The 18,932-nt window shown below is 37.1% G+C and overlaps 2 protein-coding genes and 1 non-coding gene across 3 annotated transcripts in view; all 3 read left to right on the forward strand.

Moving 5' to 3' along the window:
• The window catches only part of Sarm (Sterile alpha and Armadillo motif), a 185,890-nt gene that overhangs the window by 12,231 nt on the left and 154,727 nt on the right, over window positions 1–18,932 (forward strand). The gene's annotated exons all lie outside the window — the stretch shown is intronic.
• On the forward strand, window positions 2,998–3,070 carry TRNAV-UAC (transfer RNA valine (anticodon UAC)). The gene has a single exon. It is a non-coding gene; the product is annotated as a tRNA-Val (tRNA).
• Window positions 13,037–14,162, forward strand: LOC141482387 (uncharacterized). Its single transcript, XM_074175524.1, has 2 exons — window positions 13,037–13,248; window positions 13,312–14,162. Exons 1-2 carry the CDS (start codon window positions 13,097–13,099, stop codon window positions 14,021–14,023), a joined length of 864 nt encoding a protein of 287 aa, XP_074031625.1. The 5' UTR covers window positions 13,037–13,096; the 3' UTR covers window positions 14,024–14,162.

Consider the following 18,932-nt stretch of genomic DNA (forward strand, 5'->3'; position numbering starts at 1 on the left):
TGACAGTATATTTTAACAGCATAGAAGTCTCTTTCTTCGAAATTCAAGAGGAGGGGAAGCAGTCTTACAGCAGAGTGATATTACAGGACTCGTTCTGAAACATCCCGTTATCAGTCTCAGAGAATTATTTTGAAGTTTGTTTAAAGTTTTCAATCGGGTTGGTCTGGCCGAGGAGTATTCTACACTACCATAATCCATTCGAGAGAGAATAAGGCTGCGATAAATATTCAGCAGAATTTCATGGTCTGCTTCCTATTTGATTCCTGCAAGTGCATTTATGATATTCAGTGGTTTCTGGCATCTTTCCATCAAACTATCTATGTGAGCTCCCCAATTCAGTTTAGAGTCAAATATCATCCCCAAGAATTTTATTTTGTTTTCAAACTGTAAAGGTGTTCCATTCATGTTGAGGTTGGGATTATTATGAAGTTTCCGCTTTCTACAGAAGTGAATCGTCTTTGTTTTGCTTGCCGAAAATTTGAGACCTGTACTGTGTGCTCTGCTGTGAAGCTAATTTATGGTGTTCTGAAGTTTCTCCTCAGCATCGGAAGTGACAATTTTATTATTTGGTGATTAGGTAAAACAACTTCAACAAGATGGCCTTTATCAATTGTCAAAGTTCGGAGGTCTCTGTTGGAAAACCCTATAGTTATTGACTATGACTCTGGAGTTTCCAATAAACGTTTCATAGAATGTTTGAGAGGGAATTGCAGTAACAGCTCGTTGCAAACTTGTTACGTTACGGCTAGTGGAAACGTGGTACAGTTGCATCCATAACCACTTTGATACAAGTATCCGTTACGAGCTGAGCCACCATTTGTCGGTTTTTAGCAGTCACACCACATGAGTGATACGTTACGCACGGTCACAATTTGATGTCTGTCTGTTGCATGCGGCGTTGTAACGTAACATCTTTTTGTTACGTTACGGAATGATCGATACTGTCAAAACCCTAAACTATGTTCTTTAACAGATAATCAACCATGTGAAATAGGTCATTTACAAATATATTTCATCAATGGTTAAGAAATAAATTAGAATTATAGAATCGAATTCGTTAAAAAGTGAAAACGATATTTTTGAAAGTGAATTAGTAAAAAAAAGTGTTCAGTTCATTCAACCTCAATGATCTTCGAAAAAAACTATTGCATATAATTTATATAATGTATAGATTGAGATAATCTCAATGTTCAAACATACAGCACCGATAATATAACATGTTATTTTCTAGAATTTTAACAGTTTCGTGGGAACAAGCACCATTCGATTTGCATATTTTTTAAATAAAGTTATTCTGCGTAGCGTAGAATGGGTTCGTAAAACCATTTATTTCGTCGTTAAGCGGTGTAAGTACAGTAAACTGTTTATAAGGTAATAATATTATAACATAAACACTAGTAATGGTCAGTGAATAAAACCAGATCAATGATCGATAAAACCCCACGAATATAATATTTTTTGGCGGATGATGTTGAACACTTATAATAGAAATATATTGGAGTATCATTAACATATTCTCAAATATCATTACTAGATTCATTAGGGATGATTTGATTTTCTGTATCTCATGCAGAGACTCACTGAATAATAATAGAATCTTATATAGTAATAGAGAAGCAGAAATAACATTTTTATACCCTTTAACTGAAGATGACCCTGATCGAAGAACAGAATTCTGCGAAATGATGACGGAAACCATTGCAAGGCATCCTACCTATCCCCACAATATTTGTTTTAGTGACGAATGTACATTTTTTCAAACGGCAATTTTCACAGACAAAATTGCCCTTATTGGAGTGACCCTCACGTTTTCCGGCAAACACATACCCAATATTCAGAAAAAATTAACATTTGGGCAGGAATATTGGGAAACCATAGTGTAGGACCTCTATTTATTGATCAAAATTTAACAGGGGAACTGTAGTTGAATATGCTGGAAACTACTGTTGATCCTCTCATCACCGAAATCGTCGAAGCGAATCCTAACGAATTCGATATGGATATTGTGTTCCAACAAGATGGAGCACCCCCACATTACCCCAGACAAGTAAGAAACTATTTGGATACTACTTTTTCCGGTTGTTGGATTGATCATCGAGGTCCTTCAGAATGGCCAGCCCTCTCGCCAGATTTGACACCTTTGGACTTTTTTATGGGGCTTTTGAAGCAAAAGGTGTACGAAACTGAACCTGCTTCAATATTGGATATACGGCAGAGAATAATAAATATTTGTAAAGATATTGACGTTACTGTGTTCGAAAATGTTCGGCGTGAAATATCGGATAGGCTGTTCATATGTCAAGAAGTTCAACGCAACCATTTCGAGCATATTCTGAACTTACCTCAAGCTTATTACCTCATATTATGTAATTATTATTATTATTTTAATAATTGCCTGTATTCAGGTAATTATTAAAAGTTCCTTCATTTAGTAATAGGTGAAGATATTGACTTCATATTCCAGGGTTGTGAAGTATTCGTCAGGATCACAAGACCCCGCTTTCCATTTAATTTTTCTTCCCAGATGGCGCCCAGTCGCCATCTTGAAAGTTTCATCTGTCAACTTCACTCCAAAATCAAGTATTCAAGCATTATTTTCATTATCCCAAATTTCAATATTTAGAGTTGACTTGTTCAAAAAATGAAATGGGGGAAGATATTGAAGAAATGCACTGTATTTTAGTTACTGTAGTATTGGTATTGATTATTCAGGTAACATTTGTTATTTCAGGTATCTATTTATACAGGTACCTGTTTTATCAGTGTATATTTATTGTATTATTGTATTAGTTACTTGAAAATGGTCTAATAAACCGAAACCGGTCGTAACAAATAATAAACTTAGTAGAAGTTAGACAAAATTTATTTTTTCATTCTATATCTTATGTACATCCATTTTACGTCCGACGACGAATAAGAAAAAATCACAAATGACAAAAAATGTGGCAACATAAGCAAATAGTGAATGAACAAAAATTTCCACAAACTTATCAAGTGGGTTCCGTAGTGTAGCGGTTATCACGTCTGCTTTACACGCAGAAGGTCCCCGGTTCGATCCCGGGCGGAACCACATTTTTTTTCTCTTCATCCTTGCCGTATCATGATAATTCAACTGTTGTTCATCGGGTACTCTGTTCAAAAAAAAAATCTGTTTTTCCGTTAACCAGCTGTCGCACCCCTACGAACGACAACCCTCAGAAGTCGAAACTTGTGCGAGCCAAGGATTAACGAGGTCTTACCTTTTAACGTGTGATTCCTAACACGGGTTGTCGGTAGCAAGTGAAGATCGATCGTTCAGACTAGGGCTTGAACCACCGACCAACACGGCAGTCAATTCGAGTGAGTGAACAAAACACCCACGCCGAACCGCTTGGCTACCGACTGTTAAAATGCATACAATTAAGATGTTTTTATTCAAGACTGTAAAGAATATATTCAGTAATTATAATATCTTTTTTAATTCCTGATAAAAATCTTAAAAAGGAAATACGATTGTTGCGAATAGACTGCTTGAAAAAACTTATTTTCAGCTTTCCCTTTCTCCAATAGTTCATATAAAATGTAAAATTCACAAAAACTGGAAAAAAAATGTTGTCCCAATTCAATAAATTTGCAATAAATGCATGTACCATTTGGCAATATCATTTTAATTTTTTAACTATAACTTTTCGTGATACTGACAAAAAATAATATTATAAACTCTAGTGAAGTGACTGACGATATTATTTAGAACATAATTTTAAAAACGGTTATTTCTGTGGAATAGAACTTTTATATTCTGTGAAAACATAAATCAAAAAAGTTCCAGGTTCCCCAATATGTGATCGTGAAAATCAAGTATCGTTTCACGAGCTTTTATACCAGGAGTACCGATAATACGTCAGACTATTCAACAAATTTCCAAAAACTCTGTACAAAACAAGAGCACATTTGTGGAAAACCTCTGCAAACCAAAACGTTTTAATTGTGTTGAACTTTATCAAACATGCTCGTTAAACCAAATGGGAAAGATTATGATACTTATTATCCGCGATACTTTGTACGTACATACTATCTCCGACTTTGAAGTTACGCGAACTAACATTATCATTTGTATGGCAACACATCACAATTTGTTTATAGTTATCACTGCATTGCTTGATTATATTAGGTTGTTTAGAGAGTTTTGTCCGTTTTAATGTCATGTGGTTTTGTAGCGCCATATCTCAATAAATATGTATTCTACTATGTCGTGGTATATAATAATCGATAGAGAATTTTGTAATTCTATACATTGATTCATTTTTTTTCAAAATTTAATAATTCCAAATTCAAAACGTCATAGTCGTGGTTAAACTAATCCCCCTCTGCCAAAAGATAGTTTGCAGATGTGGAATTGGTTTTCACATTCAAAAAACTACTTCTATGTTCTTTCATTCTTTGGAAAAAGATTCTTCCCGTTTGGCCGATATAAAGTATGGACAAGAACCACAAGTCAATATATATACTTCTGATCTATAAGACACTGATTTGTCTTCACTATTTTCAATAAGTTTGGCTTAACTATAATTTGTTCTGTAAGACATGTCCAACTCTTTTTTGTTTCAGTAAACGAGCGATGTTATTGGCGGGTTCACCAAAAAATGCCAGCGTCCTTTAAGCTTGTTATCGTTTATTGTCGTGTATTGAATTGTGCCCCATCATGGCTAGCTTGTTTAGCTCCTCCTAATTTTACTATGTAATAATACTGGGTCTCGTGTTTGTTATAGAAATATAGGCAGCAATCCAAGATCAACCTTATTCAAGGCAGCAGGCAACATTTTTTTCGAAACCCAGAACACTCGGAATAATAAAAGTTTATCGAATCATCGACTCCAGCTAATAAATCTCTCAATGCTGTCTTTCATTCATGTTTTATTGGTCAATTATAATAATTACCGAAACGCTTTTATTAACCAAAATATTTGAATGGGTTTTCGAAGACGAAACAACGCTGAAAAAGTAATAAATGTATAATTTATATTCCAGACGATATTAAAGTTCAAGTTTCATTTGGCGTGATTTACGAGATTCGAGGTTCTGCTTTCGGAATATCAAATTTTGCTGCGGCCAGTCAACGATATTACTCATCCGTGGAATGTAAATTGTGTTTGTTTACGAAATATTCGTAAAGAATTCCGTTGTTGAGTTTTTAAGCGCAATACCTCATTCTTCACACTTGAGATTAAAAAAATAATGTTCACTAACAAAAGGAGTAAGAAATGCATTAAAAATATTGTTACTTTTTTCCTCGTGGATTGCCCGTTAATTGGCTACACTGAATAATCAAACTTAACTTTATTTCACTTTAAATACAACAAACACTTCAAATAAAACTTCAACTATCATTCTAATGTCTATCGCCTTGCTAGATCGCTTCGCGTACCGCACTGTAACTTCCACTTGACTGCCCATATGCTCATGGCTAGCGTTTATATATCGTAATCGAATACGGTAGAAGTTTCGCCGGAGTTCCATCGAAGTCGGTACATTATTCTCGCTGCTTCTCGAGTGGCGGGGAATCATCGTACATTCGCGCGCTCTAAGCTACGTCACAATTGGTTTATGGCTACCAGTGGCGGCCGTCGTTAATTTCTTTAGGTCATGATTTTCAACAACTGTTTAAAAAATAAGGTGAATTTTCATTTTTCTCAAAACCATTTTTTTTATTCTCAATTTCTGTTTTGTTCCATTTGAAGTAGTCCTGACTTGGGCCACCCCCATCTTTGAATTTTTAAATACGGACCTGTATTTTTTGTTGTAGTTTTATGATCGTCGACGTTCACTTTATACTGAGAAATTAAATTTAATTTTATATTTCGGGATGTTTCGGTAATGATTTATTATAATTGGGTGAATTATTCCTTTTTAAATTACGGTCCTGGAAATTGGTTCACTGAGTTAAATAAAAACACAATAACAACTTCCACGTCTCCCTATGTACCGTAGAGTTTTTCGAGAGTTTTTTTCATTTTTAGGTATCTATTCGTATCTACCATCTACCAAACATTCTGATCTGATGATTGTACATTTTATGCTTTATCAACAAGAATTTTGTTCTTTCGACAATAAATTATGCCTTCCTTGCATAAGCTTTCTTCTGTCAAGGACATCGAACAAACTGTGTACCACTAGTGGCCACATAAGGGATTTTATGGTACTGTTGTTAATCATCCCCTGAAAATAGTTAACGCGGCCGCCGCTGACGTGGCCAAGATCGCAGCCCAGCTGGCGTTTCGATGGAATTCCCACGAATATTCTACCGGCTTCGATGGATTTCTGAGAAATTCTCCGCCGGTTTCGGGATAGCTCGTTTGCCACATATAAAGCCGAATCGATAGATTTGTGAAATAAGCTCTCAGGAATGTGGCTGGCGAAGGGAAGAGTTCATAAAGAAACCATCGCCCAGATTCACGGAAGACCTGCTAAACCACAACCGTGAGGTTCTGAGGGTAGTGATGGGTCTACCAACGGGGCATAGTCTGCTCAGGAAACATATGGGTCTGACAGAAGAAACCCAATGCAGGTTCTGCCAAGAAGAGGAATAAACCGCACTGTATGTGTTTTGTGAATGCGATAGCAAGGCTGGGACACGCAATATAGCTGGCAGAGGCTGTCAGCTATATGAAGAGGTCAGTGTCAAGGCTATGGAGTCTCATCGAAGATATCAAGCTAGACAATGAGCTCTGATAACCAAGGAGCATCACAATACATCTGAAAATGTCGCAGTGATTCGGGCCATGGGCTAGCTTCAAGTTCAAAATAGGCATTTTCCTGAACAATTTGCAAAAAAGGAAAACGCAACACATAATGACTCATAATTCTTGGCATATACAGGATGTGGTGGTGTAGTGGAATATGCATCGGTCTTTTATTGATCAAAAGGTCTCGGTCATAACAATACGGCACTAGAATTATGGAATAATATTCCGCATAATTTAGTGCATGTGTACGGAATTTCTGGTTTAAATGTTACCACTATGATGATGTAGGTACTTATGATAAATCTAAGCTCTTGGAGCGGTCAATTGTCATTGAACTGTTACGAAATCATTCAACCACTTCAATGCCGCCAGTAGTTGTTTACAGCTGATTCTCGGCCTCCCCCCACCACTATGACGTATTAATTGCTTTTTTTATTGGTTGTTGTTTGGTGAAGTTTTTTTTGTTGTGCAGTGAAGTCAAGGCGTTGTGACCTTGAAGTGTCTGGTGCATGGATCGTTCAGATTTTTTTTCATATGAGATTTTGTGTGTTTATGTGTGTGTGTAGGAGAATGCACGGTACAGGGTTTCATCATGTGCTTGTTTGTCTATGTACAAACATACGTCTGCATACTTCGAAGATCCTCCAAGTAATAAATGCTCCATCGGTGTTAGGGCACCAAGTTAGTAGTGGAGTGACGTCACAGCAATAACCGTTCAACGGCTAGAGAGCGACATGTTCACTCCACGACGTGTGGCAGAGTAATGCGTATTCATCGGTCTGCCCTCACCTCTCCTGAAGCGATGAAGGTTCGCTCTAGCCCCGCTATCGATGGTGACACAACGGCAGCCGAGGACTGTTTGCCTAGCGTCTACCCTCTCCGAGACCGCAACGACCACTGCTTGCTCGTATATCGACATCTGTTATCGCATTCAGTTGGGAGGTAATCTTGGCGCATGTAGTTGAGAAGTGGGGTTGGCTATGACGTCTTGACGGGTCCTATCAGAGTGTATTTAAGAAGCGTACGAGTGTTGGCTATGTCAGTTTACATCAAGTGAGTTAGTGAGAACTATTATATAAAATGTATTCCTGTGACTGTGGTAAATCTTTCACTCGTAGTGATAATCTTCGTCGGCATCAGCTCCAGAGTTGCCAAGGAGGGCCTGCAGTGAAACGGGTGAGAGTGGATAATGCAACACCTATGTATACGTGCAATTGTTGTAATGTGACAATTCCTATGAGCCAAGTGAATTCTCACCGAAGAACCATGAGTCATAAAAATAATGCATGTGTTCAATTGTCTGACGGTGTTCAAATTATAACGAATGCATTCAATTGCCGCATTGCTACATACAGGGTGGAGAGTTCGATTGTAACCAGTGACTACATTTCATTTTTCAATAAGATTAGGCAGAAGGTCATTGAATTACTGGAATCAGCCATCAGGATCCATAAAAGCATCAAGGTGAATATGGAAGTTTTTGGGAATTATATTCTTCAGACTGATGATTCGAGGGACACGAAGTCATTTAATTCCCAAAATAAAATAGTGGACCAATCTTCAGATTTGAATGCTGTTTTTGATGGATTCCGTGATGTAATTGTGGCACAAACGACTGAGTTCCAGGATCGTGACTCAGGTATTTATTTTTTAAAAATTTCAATAAGATTGAATAGTAATATTTTTTTTTTTATAATTCAGGTTGGACTTGTGAAAAAATATTGTTTCTCGAGGTCAACATTAATAAATACAGTCCACTGGAAGGACGTTCATATGTGAAGCTGCCTCAATGTATTCAATGGAAGAAAGCTGTTGTGAATGTTCGTAATGAAGATCAATATTGTTTTGCTTGGGCTATAACATCAGCATTATATCCTGCAGATAGTCGAGTGTCCGAACTTACGTCATATCCACATTTTTCCACTGTTTTAGATGTCACAGGTATGGATTTTCCGGTTAAAGTTAATAATAAGAGTATCGAAATATTCGAAGATAGGAATGATATTTCAATTAATGTTTACGGTTTAGAGAGTACATTTGAGAAGGGTAAAATGAAGTATGAAGTGATTGGTCCATTGCGATACTCACAGAGAAGACTCCGGAGACATGTCAATTTGTTGTTTATAACTGATGACTCCGGTAATGGTCACTATTGTTGGATCAAAGATCTTTCAAGATTAGTTTCTAATCAACTATCAGCTCATAGACAGAAAAAATATTTTTGTGACGGATGTTTGATATATTTTTCTGATGAGAGATTGCTTTTACGTCATAATATGTATGATTGTAATCACATTAGTACCACAACACCAACTACTAATTTAAAGATCAATAAATATGGTAGAATGGTTGCGGAAAATAAACTAATGTTTGAAAACTTTGAGAGGCAAATGAGGGTGCCATTTGTAGTGTATGCTGATTTTGAATCAGTGCTTAAACCGATTCATGTGAATGAGCCAAATCCTGGAAGTTCATACACGATTAAAACATTCAAACATGCCCCATATTCATTTGCTTATTTGATAAAGTGTTCATATAATGATGATTTGACAAAATTTGTTACATATAGGGGTGTAGATGCAGCTCAGAAATTTGTGAGTAGCATTGAAGATGATTTGAAAGAGATACATGAAAATCATCTCAGAAACCCTAAACCAATGGATACACAAACTGTCGAAGAAGAAGAACAGTTTGTTGCAGCCAGAACTTGTGGTATATGTAATAAAGCATTTACTGATGGTGACGTCAAAGTAAGAGATCATTGTCATGTCACAGGAAAGAAAAGATCACATGCCGCTCACTCGAAATGTAATTTAAATTTCAAAATACCAAACTTCATACCTATCATTTTTCATAATTTAAGTGGTTATGATTGTCATTTATTCATAAAAGAATTGTATAGGAATAAAGAGAAAGTTGATGTTATCCCGCAAACTAAAGAGAAATATATATCTTTCACGAAGCATCTCTTTACACACAGCTATACCGATAAAGATGGTGTGGTTAGGAAGAATTATCTCAAAATGAGATTTATCGATAGTTATAAATTTATGACTAATTCGTTGGAGAAGTTGGGTGCAAACTTGACCTCCGATCAATGTTTGGAGATGCACAAACATTTCCCACAAATTGAGAAATTCAATTTGATGAGACAGAAAGGTGTATTTCCATATAGTTTTGTTGATGACATTGACAAATTGAATTATCCATTACTTCCGACAAAAAATCAGTTTTATGACACACTCAATTGTGAACATATATCGGAAACTGATTATGATAGGGCTAGAAAAGTTTGGAATTTATTCGAGTGTCAGAATTTGGGGGAATACTCTGATTTGTATTTGAAGTCGGATGTATTGCTACTATGTGATATTTTTGAAAACTTCCGCACCACAAGTTTAGAGATATATAACTTAGATCCGGCACAATATTACACTGCACCTGGATTATCATGGGATGCCATGTTGAAGTTCACTAATGTTGAATTGGAATTACTAACTGACATTGATATGATTCACTTTTTTCAAAAAGGTATACGAGGTGGAATTAGTCAATGTAGCGAGAGGAAACATATAGCAAATAATAGATTTTTACCCAATTATAATCCCAACGAACCTTCCACATTCATTACATATTTAGATGCAACAAATCTATACGGTCACAGTATGTCACAACCTCTACCAACAAGTGAATTTACATGGTTGACACCAAATGAAATTCTTAATCTCGATGTGATGGATGTGAGTACTGATAGTCCGTATGGGTATGTATTTGAAGTGGACATTCATTATCCACAAGAGTTGCATGATAAACATTCTGACCTTCCATTTTTAGTCGAAAAAATAATACCACCTCGTACACAATCGAAAATTCCCAAATTAATTCCAAATTTGAATGATAAAAGAAAATATATTGTTCATTATAGGAATCTACAGCAAGCTGTCAAAAATGGATTGATTGTAATGAATACACATAGAGTATTGAAATTCAAACAATCATGCTGGATGAAACCCTATATAGATCTTAATACTGAAATGCGTAATAGGTCTAACAACAAATCTGTTAAAGATTTCTATAAACTAATGAATAATGCGGTGTATGGAAAGACAATGGAGAATGTAGATAATCGAATTGATGTTAGACTCGTTACACATTGGGAAAATATAAAGAAAAATATAGGTGCCAGCACTCTCATAGCCAAACCAAATTTCAAAAATTGTTCAATTTTCACTGATAATTTCGTTGCCATTCAATTGGGTAGAGTGAAGGTTCATTACGATAAACCATTATATTTGGGATTTTCCATATTAGAATTATCTAAAACAGTCATGTATGACTTTTTCTATGGATGCATCAAACAACACTTTGATGAAAATGTCTCTTTACTTTACACAGATACCGACTCGCTCATTCTTAAAGTAAACACAGAAAATTTTTATGAATTCATAAAAACTAACATAAGTAGATTTGATACATCCAATTACAGTATAGTTAACCAATTCAATATTCCAGTAACAAGTTCAGTCTTGGGTAACTTCAAAGATGAATTTCCAAATGATCCAATCATGAGTTTTTATGGTACAGGTGCTAAAGCATATTATGTGAAATCTGTTGATGGTGAATTTAAGAAAGCCAAAGGGGTTAAACGATCTGTAATAAAGAATGAATTGACATGCGAAGATTATCAAAAAATCGTCGAACAAGGTGGTATGATATTCAGAAAGATGAATTCATTTAGAAGCGTGTTACATGATATGTATACTGAATTAAAAAATAAAGTTGCATTATCATATCACGATGATAAACGATTTATCATTCCGAATACTACCCACACTCTTCCTTGGGGTCATAATGATATTGAATTTTATGAAAACGATCCAAATGAGAACATTCGTTGGATAAGTAATATTATTCAACAATCACAATCTCAGGAGACTCCATTGGATCAATTGATTAATTTATTATCTGCCGAGATCAATGATTGAAATATCATTCAATATCTTCAAAACCGGAAAATTCAATATTGATATTTATGTAGCCATTTATAATTAATAATATATGATAGAAGTAATGTGATATTAATGTATTATGTATGTATGTATATGTATTACTGTAATGAATATAAAATGATTAAAATTTTATTTGTATTATTTCTATTTCCCTAATCAATTACTGCAATATATAGTATAATGTAAATGACAGAAATATCAGTTTGAAGAGAATCATCGTAGAGTGCACAATGTCTAAAACAATCGATAAGTTTGGTAGAAAAAGAAAATGGGGTGGTAATGTCATTCGAGGTCCTCCTGGGAATGGTTTTAAATTAACAAAAGATGGTCATTATGACATGCAAAGGAAAATATTGAAAAATACAAGTGAACCAATTGACAAGAGTGATTGTGTAACTGTATCATATCTTGAGGGGGAAATTAATGGAGCAAAGGAAGTTATACTTCTAGCCCTACAAGCTGCAATACAATCCACAATAGGCAATATTGCTCGGGACGCCCGGCAAGCATTTAACGATAAAATTGCAGAGGCTCGGATAACTTTCACTCGTAAATTTGACAAACTTACAAGTGATGTAGACATAAAAATGTCTGACATAACAGCGTCTACAAATAAAAAATTTGATGCTATGTCAAACATAACAGGGACTACAATGAAAAAGTATGATGTACTGGAACAGAGAGTTGAAGTATTGGAGAAAAACCATAAAGAAGTTTTGGAGAGAAACTATAAAGTCAGGCCATCATCATCAGGTGGACTGGGATATCCAGGACTGAACATTAATCCAAATCATAGAATAATACAACCAAAACCAAAACCAACTGATGATGTATTAATGGAACCAACATGGTGAATGTATTCCCTCGTTAGGTTAGGTTAATAGCTACGTTAGGTTAGCTGCATACTTACGTTAGGTTAGGTGTTAGGTTAGTATTCCCTCGTTAGGTTAGGTTAATAGTTACTGTAGGTTAGGTTAGGTTAGGTTAGGTTAGGTTAGGTTAGGTTAGGTTAGGTTAGGTGTTCGGTTGCATAGCGGTAGGTTAGCGTACTAGGTTAGGTTACGTTAATACGTTAATACGTTAGGTTAGGTGTTCGGTTGCATATTATGTTACGAACGCGCGCGCGAAGAGGGCGTAGATGTCTCTCCAGATGTCCCGCCTACCTGGGGCCGGAGGCCCCACCCACCTGGGCGGAGCCCAGGCAGTGGGCGGGGCCCGTTAGGGCCACGCCCCCCCCCCCCCCCCCCCCCCCGTCGCCACCAACTTTTCGGATACCCCGCCCCTTTCCGAAGCCCCGCCCCCTTTCCGAAGCCCCGCCCCCCGACTCCCAACATTTGCGCATGTACACCCCTACCCTCATCGCGCATGTGCGCTCCCACCATTTTCCCACCGCTCACGCATCGAAGTCGATACCCTCCGGAGAGCACTCCACAACATTCAGTTCGAGAAGTCATCTCATCGAGAGCAGTCCACTCCACAACAAGGCAGTACGTTCCAACGACCAACTTGATATTTGAGTAAGTAAATTAGGAATGTTATTTTTTATATCAACTAACTTTGTATTATTTCTTCTTTTTCAGAATGGCAACCAATACACAGGAGGTGAATAATGCTGTGGCGTCTATTCTGCCGGTGTCCGCTGACCAGGAGGAGGCAGCATCTTCGAGAGCGGTGACGGTTGACCAGCCAACCACTTCGCGTTCGCGAGTTAGGTGCAGATCTTCTAGCCCTGACTTATTCGAGGAGGAGGAGGAAGTCAGGGCTGTGAAGAAGGTTTGCCAACGACCTGCAGCAAAGGTTGGTCCTATTTCAAAGTACCGAGCTACTTGCAATAGGACTAATCCTTATGCAGGTAGTTTTTCGACCTCTCGTAAGAGGGCCTCCACACCAGCAGCAGCACCAGCAGCAGTGGAAATTCCGAGGAGTCCTTCTCCGGAGTTGGTGATATTGTCGCCGTTGGTGACGCGACTACCACCGCTGCCAGCGACACCGGCGGATCCTGAGGTGTTGGTGCCACAGCCTATCGGAGAGGTTAGTGAAAAGATGAGTGTTTTTCTGCAGAGATGCAAGAAAGCAGAACGAGCTGCCCGATCTAGCGAGGCCGAGTTGGTTACCATGAAGCGACAAATGGCTGAAATGGATAACCGACGGAGGGAACTCCAAAAGGAAATGGCCGAAATAGATCGGAATTATGCATCTCTGCAGGAAAGGTGTAAAGCAAAGACCTCTTCGATAGAGCTGTACAAAAAAGTAGTGACAGTTATGGACACTCTTTTTGTAGATGAAGTGTAAATGTAAGATTAGTTTTAGGTTAGTTAGGAGTATTTAATTATGGTAGTTTTAAGTTTATATTTGTTAAGTTTATATTGAATAAAGGAAAAGGAAGTGAAATAAAGGGTGTACACTGTTTTTTGGTTTGGTACACATTGAACAATGCGATGGTTGGAGCATTTTTCTTCACTTCCTCTTATTATCATTATTATTTTTTTATTTCAATTCCAAGTTCTTCTAGACAAATACCTCACATCAATTTTTGTGTTCTCTAATCACTTGTAAATAATTTCATGTGAAGAAAATTTAAAAAATAAAAAAATAGACATGTTTCATAGTGAAATCGACAAGTATATTTCATTTGTATTTTATCCATTCAAGTATCTCTTTCATTGAATATGTCTTATGTCACTTTGCAATTTACCCCTACTCATTGAATATGTCTTATGTCACACTACAATTTACCCCTACTCAATGTTCCACTCCTCTCCCACTCCCTCTCGAAAGTATAAAAGTAGAAATCATCTGATGAAACATTCAGTTGATCAGCTAGCATCGAGATGGAACCCGATTCAACCTCCGAACCCTATAGCTGCCCGGATCAGGGGTACAACTTCAATTACTGGGATAACAGCCAGGTACAGGTTGTCTCTTCCACCACGGAACCCCACAGTCCGCCATACGAATACCGGGATCACGACATCAGGATGCAAGTTCAGCATGTCACTGGCAGTGACGAAGGACACTTGGATGACTCGGAATATCCAGATCCTGACGGATGGTGGGACCCTGCTTATGATGACATTGTCCCAATGAGTAGCGACGACGACGATGATGACGACGACGACTCTGGTGATGATGCTGATGACGAGCTTGACGTTAGACGTCCTCCACCATCCCCTATCCTCATCGAGGATAGTCCTCCGCCATCCCCAATCCTAATCGATGATGATGTCCTCAATTCCGATGATGACATATAATCATCTACTCGTCCATCATTTCCTTTCCTTTCCTTCCACGGAGTACACACTTTTTGGTTGGTGTACACAAGGCACTGCGAGGCTGGGGCAGTGTCTTCCTCCCTTCCTCTCCCTCTTATTAGTTTTTTTTTCCATAATAATCACTAGAATTTCTCCTAATAATCGCTCAGAGTTTCATTCTTGATGTTTTCGAATCTCAAACACTGTTCTACATTTCACCCCCTCCATTTCATTTCTTCCAATATAAATATAGCAACAATCCCAGTTCTATATCATTCTTCCACAATGTCGAGTACAGGACCCATCCAAGTACATGAAATAGATTCAACGTCTGATCATTTGAGTACAACCTTCGCTCAATTTCTGCAGCGAATCTATGATCTTCCTGATGATTTCGCAGAACGAGTGGAACAAGGTATTCAGGACGACATAGATGCTGTTGACGATAATAATGCGGATGATGTGATTAGTATATCATCTGATTCAGCTGATTATGACGACGACGACATCATGAGTATATCATCTGATTCAGATGACTACTATGAGGATGATATCATTAGTATATCATCTGATTCAGATGACGATACCATAATTATTGTTTCTGATGATGAGGAGCGTTAGTCCATATCATTGCATGGATTAATAAAAAAATAACAGCCCTTTTCAGGGCTACAATTAAAGACTGAAACAATAAAAAAAATAGCTCTTTTCAGAGCTACCATTATACTTTCAAACAGAAACAGATTCATACCATTGTTAACATTATGTTAACATTATAATCTCAAACGAAATATATGTATGTGAAAGTATTCATCATTATATGCATATGAATGATTGACAAATGCCAACTTCAACTTTCATTTAAAGTAGTACTCATCATATGCATAGATATTCAATGACTATCAAATTCCAAATTTCGACTTTTCAGTCAAAGTAGTAATTTATTTGTCATATAATGTATAGATATTCAAAGACTAACAAATTTCCAACTTAGACTTTTATTAATCAAAGTATTCATTTGTCACATAATCTATGAATACTAATACAACTAACTACTGTTTGTGTGAATAATGTAGCCCTGAAAAGGGCTGTTGTTTTTTTTTTGACCAGTAGGTCCACGGTTATTGTGCCACAGGTTGGACATTATTACATATAATACATGTAGATACTCGGGTGAAGTTTGTTAGTGGCCTCTCGCAAGCTTCACACCAATTCTGTCCCATTTCCATAATTGAGACAGTGTTGTGGGTGTTGACATGGGCATACCACCCTCCATTATTGTTTCTATGCGAATAAAACCGAAAGCAGCACCAACATAGTTTTTTGTTCTCTCCATCTATTGTGCTGATCAATACGTATGCATCCAATGCACAATACAAATCCAAGGGATCTTCCAGTGTCTCACTGACATTGAGTGTTCGCATACCGATCCTCATAGCACCATCACCTTCAGTTGTGTCAGCTTCTATCCCTTCATCATCTCCTTCTTCATCCATGACCCTCTCAAACTCCATCACGTCATCATCTTCGTCGCTTTGGTTGGCCTCGTTTTCAACTTCGTCTATCTCATCTTCATCGACTCCAACATCTTCTGCTTCAACTATTACTTCCTCTAGCGGAACATTGACATCCTCATCATCTGATTCGTCTATCCAATTGTTTTCATCAACAGCAGCTATTCTATTTAATGCAGCATTTATTTTTGCAGAATTCATCTTGTTGTTGTTTGCTCACAGTTGTAGAGAGTGAATGAATGAACTCTAGGTTTGCAAGTCAACTTATATAGGAGGTGATGCGACTCCCACTTGACTCGTTTAGAGTGGAATAGTAGGAGAAGTTATCCCACTATACTTCCACATGATGTTGATTTGTATAAATAGAGATCGTAGGTATAGGAGAGAGCATTCAGAGTTTCTGTAAGTCATCTCTTTATATTTCTAATCGAATTAGTAAAATGCCGTTTCCAAAAGAGTGGAATGAAAAACCAAAAGTGTGTGTCTACCCAATGATGATTGCAGGGGCTATTGTGTGCTACTTTTGTCAAATAAGTAGACCTAAGGATTCAATCAATCCATGTACTGGTATGTGTAGTGATTGCGTGTTGCGGATTCAACTATCGCCTCCTTCTCATCCACCGAAGCGAACAAAATCGGATTATCGTCAACAACAGTTACAGTGTCTGAAGTGTTCCGAACCTATAATATTTAACAATATAGGTATCTGTAGAAATATTTGTGGTATCTGTGCTGCCGTTCCAACTCCACTGCAACGTTGTTTGCGTTGTGATACATATTCCATGAATTGTTGGAATCATGTATGCAATGCATGTAGAAGTACTTGGGATCTGTGTGAGAAGGTTGGTCAACTCTACCCCAATAGGAGAATCCATTTTTTTCAATGTTGGTGTTTGACGCACGAGCAACAACTATTGAGGAATAGAGTCAAAGAACGTTCCACATCCACAGAGACATATTAACATTTTTCATTTTTTATTATCGTTATTGTCCTCTATTATTAATAAATATATATATATTTTGAATTTATTTGTATTATTTTCTAACATTTAAAAATACATGCATGCAACACAAAGTTTTCCTCTTAAATGACAAAGATTGTTACATGCGTGAATAGTTTAGTGAGAGAGCGCATGTGCCAGTTGATGAAAGAGCGCATGCGCTAGTTTATTTTCTTCTATAAATGGTGAGGTCTCAGTAACATCATCACCTTTCCTATCCACATTCTATTGCTATCACATATCATTCCTCAGACCTTAATAATCATGAGCTCTATGCCGCTATTGATTGCTGAAGATGGTTCACCACTTGTTGATATCGATCAGACTGATTTTGAAAATATTCCAGTATTACATTTATCGAGTCAAGATTCGATAAATGATTTTGATATTAACGACTTCGTTAACTTTGCAGATGTGCCAGAACCAAATGAGCAAATTATTATTGAAAATCCGATCGTTTCGCAATTATCATCACTCAAACACTCTTCATCTACCCTTCCTCTTGGTGTTGATAAGAAATCTAGAACAATCAAGAGGAAGGTTACTAAGGCATCTTCATCGATTGTCACTGACTTTAAAGAAAAGAAAGAATCCAAAAGTGTTGTGCGACAGAAAAAACCCGCAACGAAAAGTGACAGATCGAAGAGGAAGCCAAAAGGTACTCCTAAAGAAATGAAGAGTGATTTGAAAGCTGAACCGCTATCTTCTTTCAGCCCCCTCCATCGGTTTGGGGAAATGAAAAGGAAAGCAAAATGCCGTCTTGTAAAGGCACAGATGACTATTGCTGAACTTGAAAAGAGTGAGCGAGCTATTAATGCTAATAATGAAACTCTTGAAGCATTAGATGCCAAGATTGCATTAGCGAAGGTTGAATTGGCTAGAATGTCTAAAGATGCTGATGAACTCCGTTCAAAAATTGGTAAAGATAAGCAATTCCATCAACGTTCGAGAATGCAAGCTCAGGCTGAGCTTGAGGAGTCGACTAAGCTTTATGAGACAGCATTATCAGTGAGAGATAATTGGCAAAAAGAGTTGGATACTGCATTTCAAAGTGACGGCGATTAGTTTTGGGAATGATAATGTGTTTTCAATATCGTGAGTTGAAAAATATAAGCGGGAATGGAGTATACAATTAATTTGGTTTGGTATACACAGAACATTGCGAATGGCTGGGGCAATGTTTACCGCTGCAATATTTTTCAGTTCACATACTTATAATTGAAATGAAAACAATAATGAACTTTAATATTACTTTATTCATAAAAGTCACTATTATATACATTTAAACCATATTTGATTCATCAATCCAAGAATTTTGTTCGCTAGGAAGGCCTAACCACTTTACATATACTTTATTTTTTCTTCTCTTCAACACCTTCTCAATCAGATATACGTCAGGATTCTCGGTTCGTAATAACTCTTCTTCGTAAAAACA

Source organism: Leptinotarsa decemlineata, unplaced genomic scaffold, assembly GCF_025532065.1.
Source record: "Leptinotarsa decemlineata unplaced genomic scaffold, Ldec_3_MD MMD2_tig00001064_RagTag_RagTag, whole genome shotgun sequence".
In the NCBI taxonomy this organism is placed as follows: Eukaryota; Metazoa; Arthropoda; class Insecta; order Coleoptera; family Chrysomelidae; genus Leptinotarsa; species Leptinotarsa decemlineata.